General features: G+C 29.6%; 1 protein-coding gene across 1 annotated transcript; it reads right to left on the bottom strand.

Annotated features, from left to right (window-relative positions):
- Window positions 1-2,512: 2,512 nt before the first annotated feature.
- Window positions 2,513-13,626, bottom strand: LOC136977713 (WD repeat-containing protein 54-like). Its single transcript, XM_067273262.1, has 7 exons — window positions 13,266-13,626; window positions 10,923-10,985; window positions 10,775-10,847; window positions 9,048-9,098; window positions 6,586-6,793; window positions 2,807-3,035; window positions 2,513-2,735 (listed from the first exon to the last, which is right to left on the bottom strand). The coding sequence occupies exons 1-7, from the start codon at window positions 13,476-13,478 to the stop codon at window positions 2,607-2,609; spliced, it is 966 nt and encodes a 321-aa protein (XP_067129363.1). The 5' UTR covers window positions 13,479-13,626; the 3' UTR covers window positions 2,513-2,606.
- Between the last annotated feature and the right edge of the window lie 70 nt (window positions 13,627-13,696).

The following is a 13,696-nucleotide window of genomic DNA, read 5'->3' as shown; positions in this document are numbered from 1 at the left end:
GAGGAAAAAGAATCAAATGATTGATCTAAAGCAGTGATTCCCAAAGTGGGTGCTATCATCTGAGGGCAGTGAGTAAATAAATCTAGGGAAGTGAAAAGAAACAAGAGAACAGATGCAAGGGTGCAGATGGCAGCTTCCTCTATCTCCTTGTTTAGTCCCCACCCACTGAAAGGATTTCTCATGTGAATGCTGTATGGACAAGCAAGAAAACAACTTATTGTTGAATGTTGAAGACAATGATTCTAGTGAAGGTAACTTTGATGCTTCCAGTAATGGGAGCTTGTGCAAGAAAATGTATGAAGTACCAGTGCTTAGATCTTATTCAAAAAATTTACACATCAATGAAATATTGTGTAGCAAATGTATTGCAGCAGAGGGCACAGTGCCAAGCACATTATTTATTATTTAGCAATTGGATTGAGGTGTATCATGAGATAACTTAAATTTACAATTTTTACAATTCAGTTTTTGTAGTATCTTGTATATTTTGCTCTGGTGTCCATTGTAGTTAATTGTTAATATAAACTTGCAAGTAATAGGGTTACTGGGTCAATGGCTGTTTAAAAATTAAACATCTTAATGAAGATTTAATTGAATGCTGATCTGAAGAGAGAAAGTCAGTTATTGTCTTGTCTTCTGGGTATCTTGTATGTCACCACCTTACTCTTGTTGACTTGTAATCAGTGTAAATTTCAGATTGAAAGTTAAGGAGTGTAGGTGGAATCAGATATAAAATATCAAAAGTTGGCAAAACATGAAAACTGTCCTGCTTTGGATTAAAAAGTACAGTCACTTTATCTAAAACAAACTTGAATTGAAAAATATTTATTTTTAATTATTGAAGTTGCTCTGTTACATTGTAGGAAAATTCCTTATTGATAGAAGCAGTTGTACTTATTTATTTTTTTCTGGATTTAAATATGCTACAACTTCAACAATGCATTCTTTTGTGATTTCTATATCATTAAATGGTTTAACCTCTTTTTAAAGTTTATATTAAGTTGTAAGTTGCTTCAGTTCTTTAATTTAATTCAATTTTGAAGTTTTTATTGGTGTTAATTTTCATTTTCTTAAGTACAAACTTTTGTGCTTTTCCTCTAGTTTGACATATTTGTGAGTTTTTTGAATTACATAATGTTGATGTACACTGTATTTTTTATTCTTGTAATTACAGTATCACATAAGTGCCATTGAAATAAATAGCTCTTTGAAATAAAATAATGCTGTAATCATTAATGCTGGCAACAAACCTGTTCTTAGTAAGCCAGTTTTAGCAAACCAGTTTCAAGTCCATTTTGAACAAGCAATGAAATCAGTATCATTGTGTTTACTTACCTTTTTTGACTTTTAGTTGGTAGTAAAGTATGCTTAGATTTAAGGTAATTCATGTAACTGATTTATTATCAGAAAATTAAATTTGTATATGACATCAATTTACCATCTTTTTTTTTAAAAAAATAGTGCCATGCTTATTTGTGTTTAAATTTGAAAATTAAAGTTATTGTTGTAAAATTAATTATGCTAGTTTTCACATTAAAGTTTTCAAATGCTATTTGTTAAATACTTAAACTCCAGCATTTACCAACATCAAAGAAACACCCACCTCTTTTTGGTGGGAATGTGTGACCACCAGGATATTCATGAATCTTGGCTAATATTTACTGTAGTACTGTATTAATATTAATAAAATGTGATAATAAAACATTAATTCTACTGAATTCAAACCAATTTCAAAATTTTCAGTTTTTGCCAACTGTAGTAATCTTCATTTATCTATTTCCATCCTTATTTTTTCAACTTTTGGACTTTAATTTAAAAAATAATGAAGCTAGATGCATTCATTGATGAAAAGAGTATGAAACTCAAACCAAAGAAGCTCAAAAGGCAGATCTCAGAGCCTCAAGGTAATAAAGAGTGATGCCATCATAGATTAACCGTAATAACTGAAAAATAATTGAATTGGCTACAGCGTATATACACGAAAGACATCAGCCATACACGAGGTGTTTAGCCAATGGAAAGAGGGAAAGGAGAGGGAGAGGAGATAGAGAACGGTAAGATCCCTATGAATGGTGTATGTATGGCTACTGTACAGTACCTGTAGCTAGTATGCTACCTGCTGTAATCAGCTACAGCAGTTAGCCTCCAGGTTTTCTGCTTCTAAGCTAAAATTTAATGCAGTAAAATTATAAAATAAAGGGCTTTACACACACACTCATACATCTGGCTTTAAATAGTAAGGATGCTACGTAATGCTGCATCCTTACAATTTCAAATGGTTACAGTTTATACTTTTTTACTCTCATTTATCTGTCTCTTTGTATTAATAGTTTGCCAAATTTATGATAGTCACATTAAAAGATTTTTTTTTTTGTTCACAAAATAAAGAGTCAACAGTGAATTTAATAATAAATTTAAACAATTATAAAATTAATAGATATTTATTTATAATAATTTTAAAATATTGAAAAAATAATTTGTGCAGATATAAACTTTATTATATTTCTACAGTTTAAATTTAACAAATAACTGCAAACAATGCAACAGTGCACAAATTTTTTTCATAATGCAAAAATAGTCTAGTTTGTTTATTTTCATTTAAATTATTACATAGAGAATTTTATAACTTCATTCAATTCATAACCAGTAGTATAGAATTCTTTTCCAGAACCATCTGTAAAGCAACCACCACATAGCTGAGTGTCTGTAATTCTACAGCTAAATCTATGAGAAATCTAAAGAAAAATTTAAATTATAAATTTAATTAATAAAAACGATAGTTATTTTTGTAATTATAAATACATACAATTGGATTCAGATCATTTTGTAGCTGCCAAATCCTAACAAAAGAATCTTCAGATACTGACAAAGCCAATCCAGAGTCTTCAGCAATGTCAACAGCTGTTATCCAACGAGCATGGGCTGCAACTTCAGCTAATAATGATCCTGTACTTTGAGAAAATATACGTAGTTGGCCTGAAGCATATGATGCAAATATAAGGTCTTTCCACAAAGCCAAACTTGTGCAAGGACAGCTATAAAATGTATATGAATTAATAGTTACATGATTTTTTTCTCAATTTTATTACATAGTATATATAGAGGATAAAGTTAAACTATAATTTGGATTATTTGCCTCTCAATATATAATATTTTAAAATTTTATTATCTACAAATATTTAAATTGAAATTTACAAAAACAAAAAACATGAAAAAGTTTTAAAATTCTAATCATCAAAATGTTTTGTATTATAACTTTTACTTAAATTATATCAAATAAATAAATGTTTTTATATATTTCCCATGCAGAGTGGAGCAACTTCCCTTCAGACTGTGGTTTGAAATTTTAATGTAAGCCCCTTCCCAACCTCTCCCACAGAAAAGGGTGGACTTGCATCCCCAAAAAGAGCCTTTCATCCTTGAATGAAAAAGAGTTAAAAAAAACTACAATCCACGATTGTTTTGATCGTGGGTTGTAGTTTCTTATCTATCCTTCTGCTTCTATTCTTTTTTTTTTTTTCAAATTTCAATATGTAACTGGTTCAAACACTATATTTTATAGGAATTATCACATCCATGGACTCCAAAAATACCAGCCAATCAACAACTTTATTTTATTCAGATGCATTTTGGAAATACAATATTTCCTTCCTCAGTGGGCTTTCTTTCATACAAGTTAAACAAGGCATAAACACTTTATCAATACTCTCCCATGATTTTGCAATATTTTAACCATGTTTCACTAATTTCTACAATAAAATAAATTATATTATCTGTGTTCCTTTCCTTAACTATACATCTTATCCACAGTCTTTGCTGTCATTACCCTCCAATGATATCTACCTAGGCAAAGACTGTGGATAAAATGTATAGTTAAGAAAAGGAACACAGATAAGAAAATATGATTTTATTATGGAAATTAGTAAAAAAAAAAAAAAAACAGTTGGAATATTATTGAAAAATTGTGTGAGTATTGAAAAAGTTTGTCTCTCTGTAGATTAATATTATAATTAATCAATTAGTAGTAAATATTTTGCAGTTGTGTCAATTTTATATTGAAACATATTGACAGATAACAAGAATTTAACATATCAATGACAATAAAAATTTTGACACTAGTTAAATTTTCTTGGAATTCTTTCAAACTGTCTCCTCTTTTTTTGATCTAAAGTATTGATCCTATCAATACTTTAGATAAATTTTGCAAAATTCCAATTGACAGTATTTTTTCTATAGAGAAAAAATAACTATAGCTCAAAATTTTAGGATCACTGAGCTATTGTGTTCAGTAATCCAAAAATCTCTCATATTCTATTTACAAAGAGACAAGTACAAATCTCTAAACTTTTGACCAGCTCATCATATTGACGATATTCATACTTATTCTGTATCATGTATTAAGCTCTAATACAATTTTAAAACAGTGATGTTTATTCAAATGCATGAGAGAAAAATTATAATCAAATACAAAGTATCATAGAGATAAGGCCTTTTATTACATGTTACAACCAGCAGAAGCAGTAGTAAACCGTATGTGGAACAACAACAACAAAAACTACCTGGCCAAGGACAAAAAAGTCATTCAGATTGATAATGGTGACTGTAATTATAAGGAGAGGGTCAATGTTCAGGTCTCTGATTCAAATGAAACTTGGTGAGCACGTAGCCCTAAACACAAACAGCTCCTTGTCTAACTAACAGAACCACTTCTCAAGCATTTCAAAAAAAAAGGGCCTCTGAAAATTGACTGTTTGGAAGTTTCACATTTCCTCAGAATATCCACTCAGATAGCTGAGTGGATAAGACTAGGCACTGGAGCTACATGATATAGGTTCAAACCATTGCAATTTAATTATTTTTATGTGTAATGTAATTTTTTATTATTATTTTACCATATCTCTAGCATTATTACTATTATTATTATCCCTCACGTCTAAAGCTTATAAAACAAAAGATGAAAAAAAATTGTGATTGCCATTTCCTATTTAGCGAAAAGGAAGTCTCTGTAGATTACTCTTTTATATTGTTAAATAAAATTTTTATTTCTTCATATTAATTTTCAGATATTTTCATTTGTGGTGGCATAATATGTAATCATGAGTGAAAATATCTGAAAATAAATATGAAGAAATAAAAGTTTTGTAGTATGTACTGTGTAGTAGTATGCAGTATGTATTGTGACTTTGTGTTTCATTATGGTGGCCAATTGTCAAGACACTGAGGTGTTCAAGTTGCATAACCATGCAGTGGGAATTTTAGCCTATTCTCAAATATACATGCACAAGTGTTGAAATGGCATTTGTCATTCTTGGTCTATCTTCTGTTTCTACCAGTATCATATGCTCTGAATAGCTAATAAGACTGTCTCAATTGACAGACTTATTGGCTATTGAGAATATACTGTACTATTCCCAGGTCAGGGGTGCACATGGATGAGGCTTTTGTAATTTTAGCTAAATGCAGTATCACTTTATTGTGTGCTGAAATATGCTAGGCTGTCAACTGAATAATTTCTATCTTGAAGGGTGTAGATGTTGCTCTAGGATTTGTCTTGGATTTTAATGTTGCCAGTGCAAAAGTGCAGAGTGCCAATGCCATTGGTACTCATGCAGCCCCCAAACCATTAGAGATTGGCTTTTGTTCTTATATGCATAACAAAAGGAGTTGTTTTCTTCATTCTTCCAACGAACAACTTTCTTGACAATGCGATCATATGGTTTGACAAGTCCACTTTCATCATTGATAAGTGGACTCATCCAACCATAGTACTTCCTTCCAGTGGTATAGGGTCCAATCCAAGTGCATGCAAGTCCATGCTAAATGCATTCTCTTCACAGATGCATCAAGGTAGAGCTTGCACTTTGTATTATGTCATTCAATAGGCAAATGTATCTGGACATTGATACTGTATGAGATGGGCTTTTAGAATATATTTCTCACTCATTGTGTTACATTTGCAGTCATTATTATCATATCAGAATATTTGCATTCCTCACCCATTGTGTTAGATTTGCAGTCATGATTTCCAATCTCATGGGCTGAGTATCTGTTGTTTGCCTTTCTGAAACAACTGATTCAGGTTAATTTGTATTTAGAGAGTGCACAATGAATTACTGACATGTCAAATGGATGGCAGATGCAATTATCACATTCTGACTTCCATTTTTGTAGTACTGAATGATAATTTCTCACACAGGATCTAGAACAGGTTTAACTCATGGCATTTTACAGCTCTGTACTAATCCCTCAGTAAAGAACCTTAACTGTACCAGTTTCTGATGAATATTGCCATTGTTTATATGCACTGTTTGCTGTTACAATTGTCTTTACTTGCATATTTAATCCATAATTTTTTTGCTGTGCTTTTTCGTTTTGTATATACATTTTAATTTTCTTGTGTGTGTCATAATGGTTTGGGTAAAATTTGTATAATTGGTTATTTTTTCCTCCATTTATAGGTTTGAGTGAAATTCACTGGTTTTAAAGTTGTACTTGAAAAATAGTTTGAAATGTATCGTTGATTTAAATACATTTTAGGAAGTGTGAACTTTTGTTCAATCTAGTAAATTAAAAGAGAATACTCACTTAAATTTTTCAAATGTTTTAAGCTTTTTTAAAGAATTATTATATTCCCATAAATATAAATTGCCTTCATCATCTGCACTAACAAGTTTATTTCCTCTTCCACACAGATCTGAAATTGAAGTATTGTGTCCTTGTATAGTTTCTACTAAATCAATAGAATTTCCTTCATCATCACTTTGAAAGATTAAAATCTCTCCTTTACTGGTACCTAGAAAAAAGAAAAATATTTTTAGAAAAAATGATAAGAATTTGAATTAAAGTATATGACATAGCTTTTTCATTATTTAATATGAAGCTTTTAATAACTAAGAATGATTTTAATAACTAATAATGAATGATTTTAATAACTAATAATGAATGATTTTAATAACTAATAATGAAGCTTTTAATAACTAAGAATATGGTCAAATTTTTAAAAGAATTTATTCTAAGTCATAAAAAATGTCAGTAAATAATAAATACAGATTAAATCAGATTTTCAAACTATAATTTACTGATTAAAAAATTATCAAACTTTTGAAGTTATTTTTAATTTTAATATTTATATAAAAATAGGTGTCAGAATATTTTCAAAGATAATTATAAATAGATAAGTTTTCATTGAATCACTTTTTAAAAAAGTACCTCTATTCAACACTCTCTGGAGAGATATTTAACAGCACCAAATGCAACCAAATCTAGTATGGTGACATTTCAGGACATGCAAAAGAAATTTCCATAAAAATAATATCAAAACTCATTACTATGGCACTTTTGGCACTGCAAGCAACAAAAAGGTTTCTTTTGCATAAGCACACATAATATAGCCAAGCTATGGGCATAAAGCACTAACTATTGAATGCCATATGTAATCAGCTCTGATAGCCATCATCTAGCCAGAATGCACATTTCTTGTGAAGCTATTTTATAAAAACAAGAATTCTGTGGCTGCACTTCAGGAATTTCATTATTGCAAGAACACTGAGGACCACTGATTCCACAAACTATCAGGAATGATCTCTCAATTTGAACAAAGTGGACATCTGAAAATTCAACTGGTTGAGAGTGCAAATCTATTATCACTTCACAAGTTGATGAGACTGTTGTTGAACAGTGAATGAATAATGTTGCAGACTTCAGTAAATGTACTTGCAGTGTCAGAGCAGTTGTGTGTATCCTATGGCAGTGTACTGAATACTAAGAAGGTTGTTCATTGTTATCAGTCACAACCAGCAGGAAAACTTGACTGATCTTTGTATTGACAATTTTTACCAGAATGGACGGAATGTGTCAGGGCCATAGAAATCTGTTGAGCTGTTGAGCAACAAGGTACATTTTCACCTCAATGGAACAGTGAACACCCATAACTGTCATATTTGGGCCATAGAGAACTCTTGTAGTTTCCAGTAGATTCCATTGCATTTGTCTAAAGTTACAGTCTGGTATGGGTTCACACACATTTATCTTCTTCTTTGACCATTCTTCTTTGAAAAAGCTAATGGGTCTGTGACATGCTTTGTAACACACCCATTAGCTCCAGATATCGAGATGTTCAGTACTTCAATTACAATCACCTACTACAGGAAATTCTTGTTAATTTAAACTTGGATAGTTTGAAATCCTGTTAGTTCATAACTGTACTATTTGTTCTGGCCAGGAATATAGAGATTTACATGTTAAGAAATTTGGTTAGTTCAAAATATGGTTACTTCAAAATTTGAAGTGAAAATTCTGTCCAAACTGTGATATGCATATGTTAACTTATTCATTTAGATTGAAGTGCCTCCAAACTATAAGAGAACAATATACCAAAAACAACTCTAATCTGGTCAACATGGCTTTGTTTTACAATAACACATTTTTGGATGTCACCATACTCGTGGACTACCCTTTTCTCTCTTATCTCATAAAATATGGGTGGGTTTTGGATTTGCAAGATTGGGCTACAAGTAGCAGATTGAGATATTTGAAGGGATCTATGCTACTAGATTTAGATGACTTACTACTTTTGGGCTACTTTTTAAAAATAGTTTGGGCTACATTTTGAGGAGTTCTGCTTTACTTTTTATAAAACCTCTCTGGGAACCTGTGCGGTTCTCACCAGACATGTACTATTTACCTGCAGTTTATTTTTACTATTATTATTACTAATTATTAATTAATGAAAATAATGTTCTATATACATAACTGTATTCCATTTGCTTAATAAATTATATCAGTTACATGGCATTTGACATATTGTAGAGAAATATGTAAATCTTAAGTAATTCAAAACTCGGTAATTCAAAGTCACAATTATTTCATCCCTTGAATTTCAAACTAACAAGGATTTCCTGCATATGAAAAACTATATCTTTCTGATAGAATTACTGAATTAAATATTCCTCAAGAATAATGAATACTTTTTTGCTTTTATACTTCAGCTGAGAAACTTGGAAAACATTATTATTTGATCTATTATTTTAAACATTAAATCATCTTACCCACACAGAAGAAAGTATCACAACAGCTGGCAATTCCTCTCGTAAAGACAGCTGAAAATAAATATATAAATATCATTAGTATAACAAACAAATATATTTATAACCTTAAGTATGTAATTTCCTGCATAACACCTGCAGCTGCATATTCTAAACAGAAAATTGCTAAAATGAAAATAAAATTTTTATATCCCACATCTCTGAAGATGATGATAAAAATATAGTACATTTCCAAACTACATTTATATTAAATGACATTTAATTTATTTAATTTAAAATATATTCTCTCCACCACAAATTAGTGACTTGCCCCTGCACATCATACTTTTCCTTTAACAATAGCCATGCTGGTCATCTATCTAATGCCTTTCAGGGACAAAATTTTGAATTGAAATAACATGACTTCCAGTTTGCATTAGAAGTTCATATATAGTTAATTGAGACTTCTTGCCCCTAAGGTTTCCACATCTGGTCTTGTCTTTCATCCATCTAACTCTGTTCTTGAGATTCAGGAAAGACATACAGAAGGATGGAAGACAGTGGAAATTTGCAGCCAATAATTCCTGTTCAATAAAAGGTGAACTTCCTCTTATGGATGGATGGATGGATGGATTCCATTGTACATTTTCCTGTTGCTTGACAATTATAAATGTAGTTATCAGACAATAGAATGCCAAAATTCTATTTTAGTTTAAGGTATCCAATTTCTGTTTAGAAAATGTTACATAAAAATTTATTTTACTATCATCTTTCAACTTGAAAATTATTTGATAACAGCTTTAAACAATTTCATCATACACTTTATTTATATAGTAACAGAAAAATGTTGGAGTTTATTACCTAATTATTGCTTTCATTATTGCACAAATGTTATTTTTTGATGTAATTCATTTATAAGTGAAAAAGTTAAATATTTTTTAGATTTGTATTAAGTTCATAATGGATTTCCATTTTTCAAACATTTGTATATATAAGCTGATGTTGGTCTAAGATAAGCAAAAAATAGGTTCCTTGAAATACTGACAAACTTTGAATTCCAGAAAAACAAACTTTATTTCCAGTAAGTCCCAATTTGGTACCAGGATTCACTGAATTTGAAGATATCAAATATTACTTTAAATTGTATATGAGTATTACTTCAATTAATATAAAACAGAGATTATGTTGTACAGTTTAAAAAATGAAGTAAATAAATCAGAATGATCGATGGCAGTATTGTTGTGTAAACAGAATGAAACATTACATGGTTGAACTAAAGATAACCTTATAAAACAATTATTTTAGTCTTCAAACTTCACTTTATAGTGATGAAACTGATTAATCACTCATAAAAAAAACTATTTTGAAAAATTTGAATTTTGTTGGATGGACTATAAATATATAAAATAATAATAAATGCTAAAATCAACTTTTGAAAAACTTAAGTAGAAAATATGCTTGACAAAGAAAATGAAAGAAAACTAAACATCAAGCATAGATTGTATAAGTGTCTTTAGTGGTTCCAGAAAATTTGCAATGGCAGATAAATATATGCAATGAATAAAAGATTTTTCACAATTTTTTTTATGATGCTTTTAGTAACTTTAAAAAAAAAGTTGTTGGGCTCATAATTATAATTTAAAATTGACAGATAATCCCCAGCAAAGTACCCAACCACTTTCAAAGTGGATTTAAATACACATATCCAGCAGGTTATTTGCAGGAAACTATGACATATTTATAACATTTACCTTCAGTTGTTTCATCAATATCCATAGGTAATGCATAAGAATAAATTAAAATTTTGCCAGTTTGGTCAAAAACCTTAAAAAAAAAAAATTAAGTTAATCTGTCAATATTTTATTTTGAGTAGTGAGAAAAATTTAACCAAAATATTACCTGAATACCTCTTTCCGATGCAATCACTAGAACAGTTACTTCTTTAATTTTAATCCATTTTGCCTATAATTAAAATTCAGTATCTTAACAATTACTCTTAAGATATCCTAGTATATGCTATCTGAACTTTTATGACAATGGTTCTCAAAGTATGGTGTATGTAACCACTTGTAGTCCATAAGCATGCAGACTCATCTTGTATTTTTATAAAATAAAATTCTAAGTTCTTTAAATAGAGGAATGAATATTTTTATGCACTACTTAACTCACATTAGACTACAGAACATATAGAATTTTTTGGCATGCACCTAAGGTGAAGTGGACAGGATTAGGCACTATGCTGCATCTGTGATTTGGTTTAAGTGGTCTGTGTGTGATATAACTTTGAGAATAATTGTTTTATAATACAGATAAAGGCTGTTGTATAGATTGCACCCTGTGGAATTTCGGGACTTTGAGTATATAAAGATATAGACTGAGACGAGTTCAATGATACCCTACTTTTGGACTGCAGACAAAAAATAAGAAAGTTATCATATTTACAATTTCTTGCCTTTCACAGTGCATTCTATGCCATTTTAGAGTTTTCCACTAAGTGGCGTTCAACTGTTCGTACTCCCGACAGACTCCTCTTGGAGGGGAGCCACCGGCAGGCCGCTCAGTGTTTAACATCACAGTTATTGATTCACAGTAGTTCTTGAAAAGAAAAAAAAGGAAATGTATAATGAACTACAAGCAGTGCTACCTAGTGGAAAACTCTAAAATGGCATAGAATGCATTGTGAAAGGCAAGAAATCGTAAATATGATAACTTTCTTATTTTTTGTCTCCGGTCCAAAAGTAGGGTATCATTAAACTCGTCTCGGTCCCGAGTTAAGATATATACTCAAAGTCCCGAAATTCCATAGGTTGCAATCTATACAACTTCCCAGATAAAAAATAATAACTTACACACACAAATACAGATAAATTAGATATCCACTAACAAAAATCAAATTGTACTTAATTTTAAAGTTACCAATTTTGTGAATAATAAAAATTATCTGGTATTTCTGAAAATTTATAATATTTATTTTTATGAATTATCCATCAATGTACTTTTATAGTTTTACTTCATATTATTCTACATTGTCCTAAGCCAAAAGAGATAACAAAATTTTAAAAACAATTTTATAAAATTGTTTTAAAATTTTTATCCATTTAGGCTTAGACAATGACAATGGACAATGGACAAACAATTTTATTGATTTGGCAGAAGACAATGGACAATGAACAAATTTTAATTTTAAAACAATTTTATTGAAATTGTTTTGAAATTTAGTGAAAAGTTAGTTTACTAATTAAATTCTTATTTTTACTCTTATTTATCTTTAAACAAAATCATGGCAAATTATAATTAGTGACTATTGAACACAAATAAAAAGATGTAAGTAATAGATACAAAATTAGTTTCCTGTGTAACAGAACTAAAATATCAGGACAAGGTTTTTATTCTCTGCCAAGTAATATCAGCCTCTAAGATGGTTTTAAGCCACATCTATATGAAAAACAATATCACATTAACAATTTATTTTACAACATTTTTAGTTCTCTTGTAAAAAATGGCATTTAAGCATTTTTCTTGAAGAACTATTTTTCTTGAAGCATATCTCTTGAAGAACATTTTATTTTTTAAATTTTATTAATCAATTTTCGCAAATTATTCTTCACCAAAGGAAGCGAGATTAGAATAGCGTATTTGGGCCATAATTTTTAGTTCGTTGCTCATACAGACACGGTCTACAAATTTAGCAAGATATCAACAGGGTCAACAACAGGAAGGAGAAGCCAAACTCGGGCTAGAATTTGTATAATAAAACTTTAATTTTAAAATCTAGAAAATCAATTTGTGTAATTTCAAACATATAAAATAAAATGTAATCAACCAAGCCCATTATGCTAGGAGTGATAGAAAACCAGAAAAGTTTGAAGAATAATACTTCAAGAAGGGCCTTGAATCAAGAAGCTTTGCCTTCAAGAAGGGCTATCTCGTCCAAAGCCTTGAAGAATAATCCCAAGTTATTCTTCGAGACTTTAGATATGTGTCCATCACATAAAATCTTGCCAATTTCTGTTAAATTATAGAAATCATCAAATTTTTTATTTTAATTTACCACTTTAAAATGTAGATAACCAAATAGGTTCATTATTCAAGAACTAACAACACAAAACAAAATTAATCACACTCTACTATCTAAAAATTCTGTTGATACTTATAAAAGAAAACAATTATGAAATCATCTTTTCATTAACTCTTAAAAAAGGATACATTATTATATTATTAATAGATAGGAAACATCTTAACCTGTAAAATAAAAGGCAAGTTAAAAGAGGATTTTTTTAAAGAAATCAAATGACATAAAGAACTTCCATCAGAATTAATTATCATTAAATTTACAGATGATTTATGTACACAACTGAGATAGACTTTTTCATTTTCTTTGTATACGCATAAATTATTAGATAAAGCAGAACAACTTCCTTCTAAAGAGTAGTTATCGTTTTTCTGAAACATCATCACACCTTACTGTAATTGATTGAATAACGCGTTACTATGACAACAGTTTGTTTCTCATATTCAAAATGTGTTCATTTATTATAATTACAATATATCTCTTTATACCGTTTTTTAATAATTTATTATTTATGATTTTCCAATAAAATTTATTTACACATAGATAATTTTTACTGAAGTCAACAAGAGATCAATTGTTTAAATCGAGAAACTGTTCGATT

Source organism: Centruroides vittatus, unplaced genomic scaffold (assembly GCF_030686945.1).
Source record: "Centruroides vittatus isolate TY-2023 unplaced genomic scaffold, ASM3068694v2 contig_474, whole genome shotgun sequence".
Lineage (NCBI taxonomy): Eukaryota > Metazoa > Arthropoda > Arachnida > Scorpiones > Buthidae > Centruroides > Centruroides vittatus.
The sequence above is the reverse complement of the archived record's forward strand: the minus strand, read 5'-3'. Positions and strand labels throughout refer to the sequence as shown.

Coding starts and splice junctions, on each gene's coding strand:
- LOC136977713 (XM_067273262.1), bottom strand. CDS start 13,478: ATGATGTTTCAGAAAAACGATAACTACTCTTTAGAAGGAAGTTGTTCT. Junction 9,099..10,774: donor TATTGATGAAACAACTGAAG/GTAAATGTTATA, acceptor ATTTATTTTCAG/CTGTCTTTACGAGAGGAATT. Junction 6,794..9,047: donor TGATACTTTCTTCTGTGTGG/GTAAGATGATTT, acceptor TCTTTTTTCTAG/GTACCAGTAAAGGAGAGATT.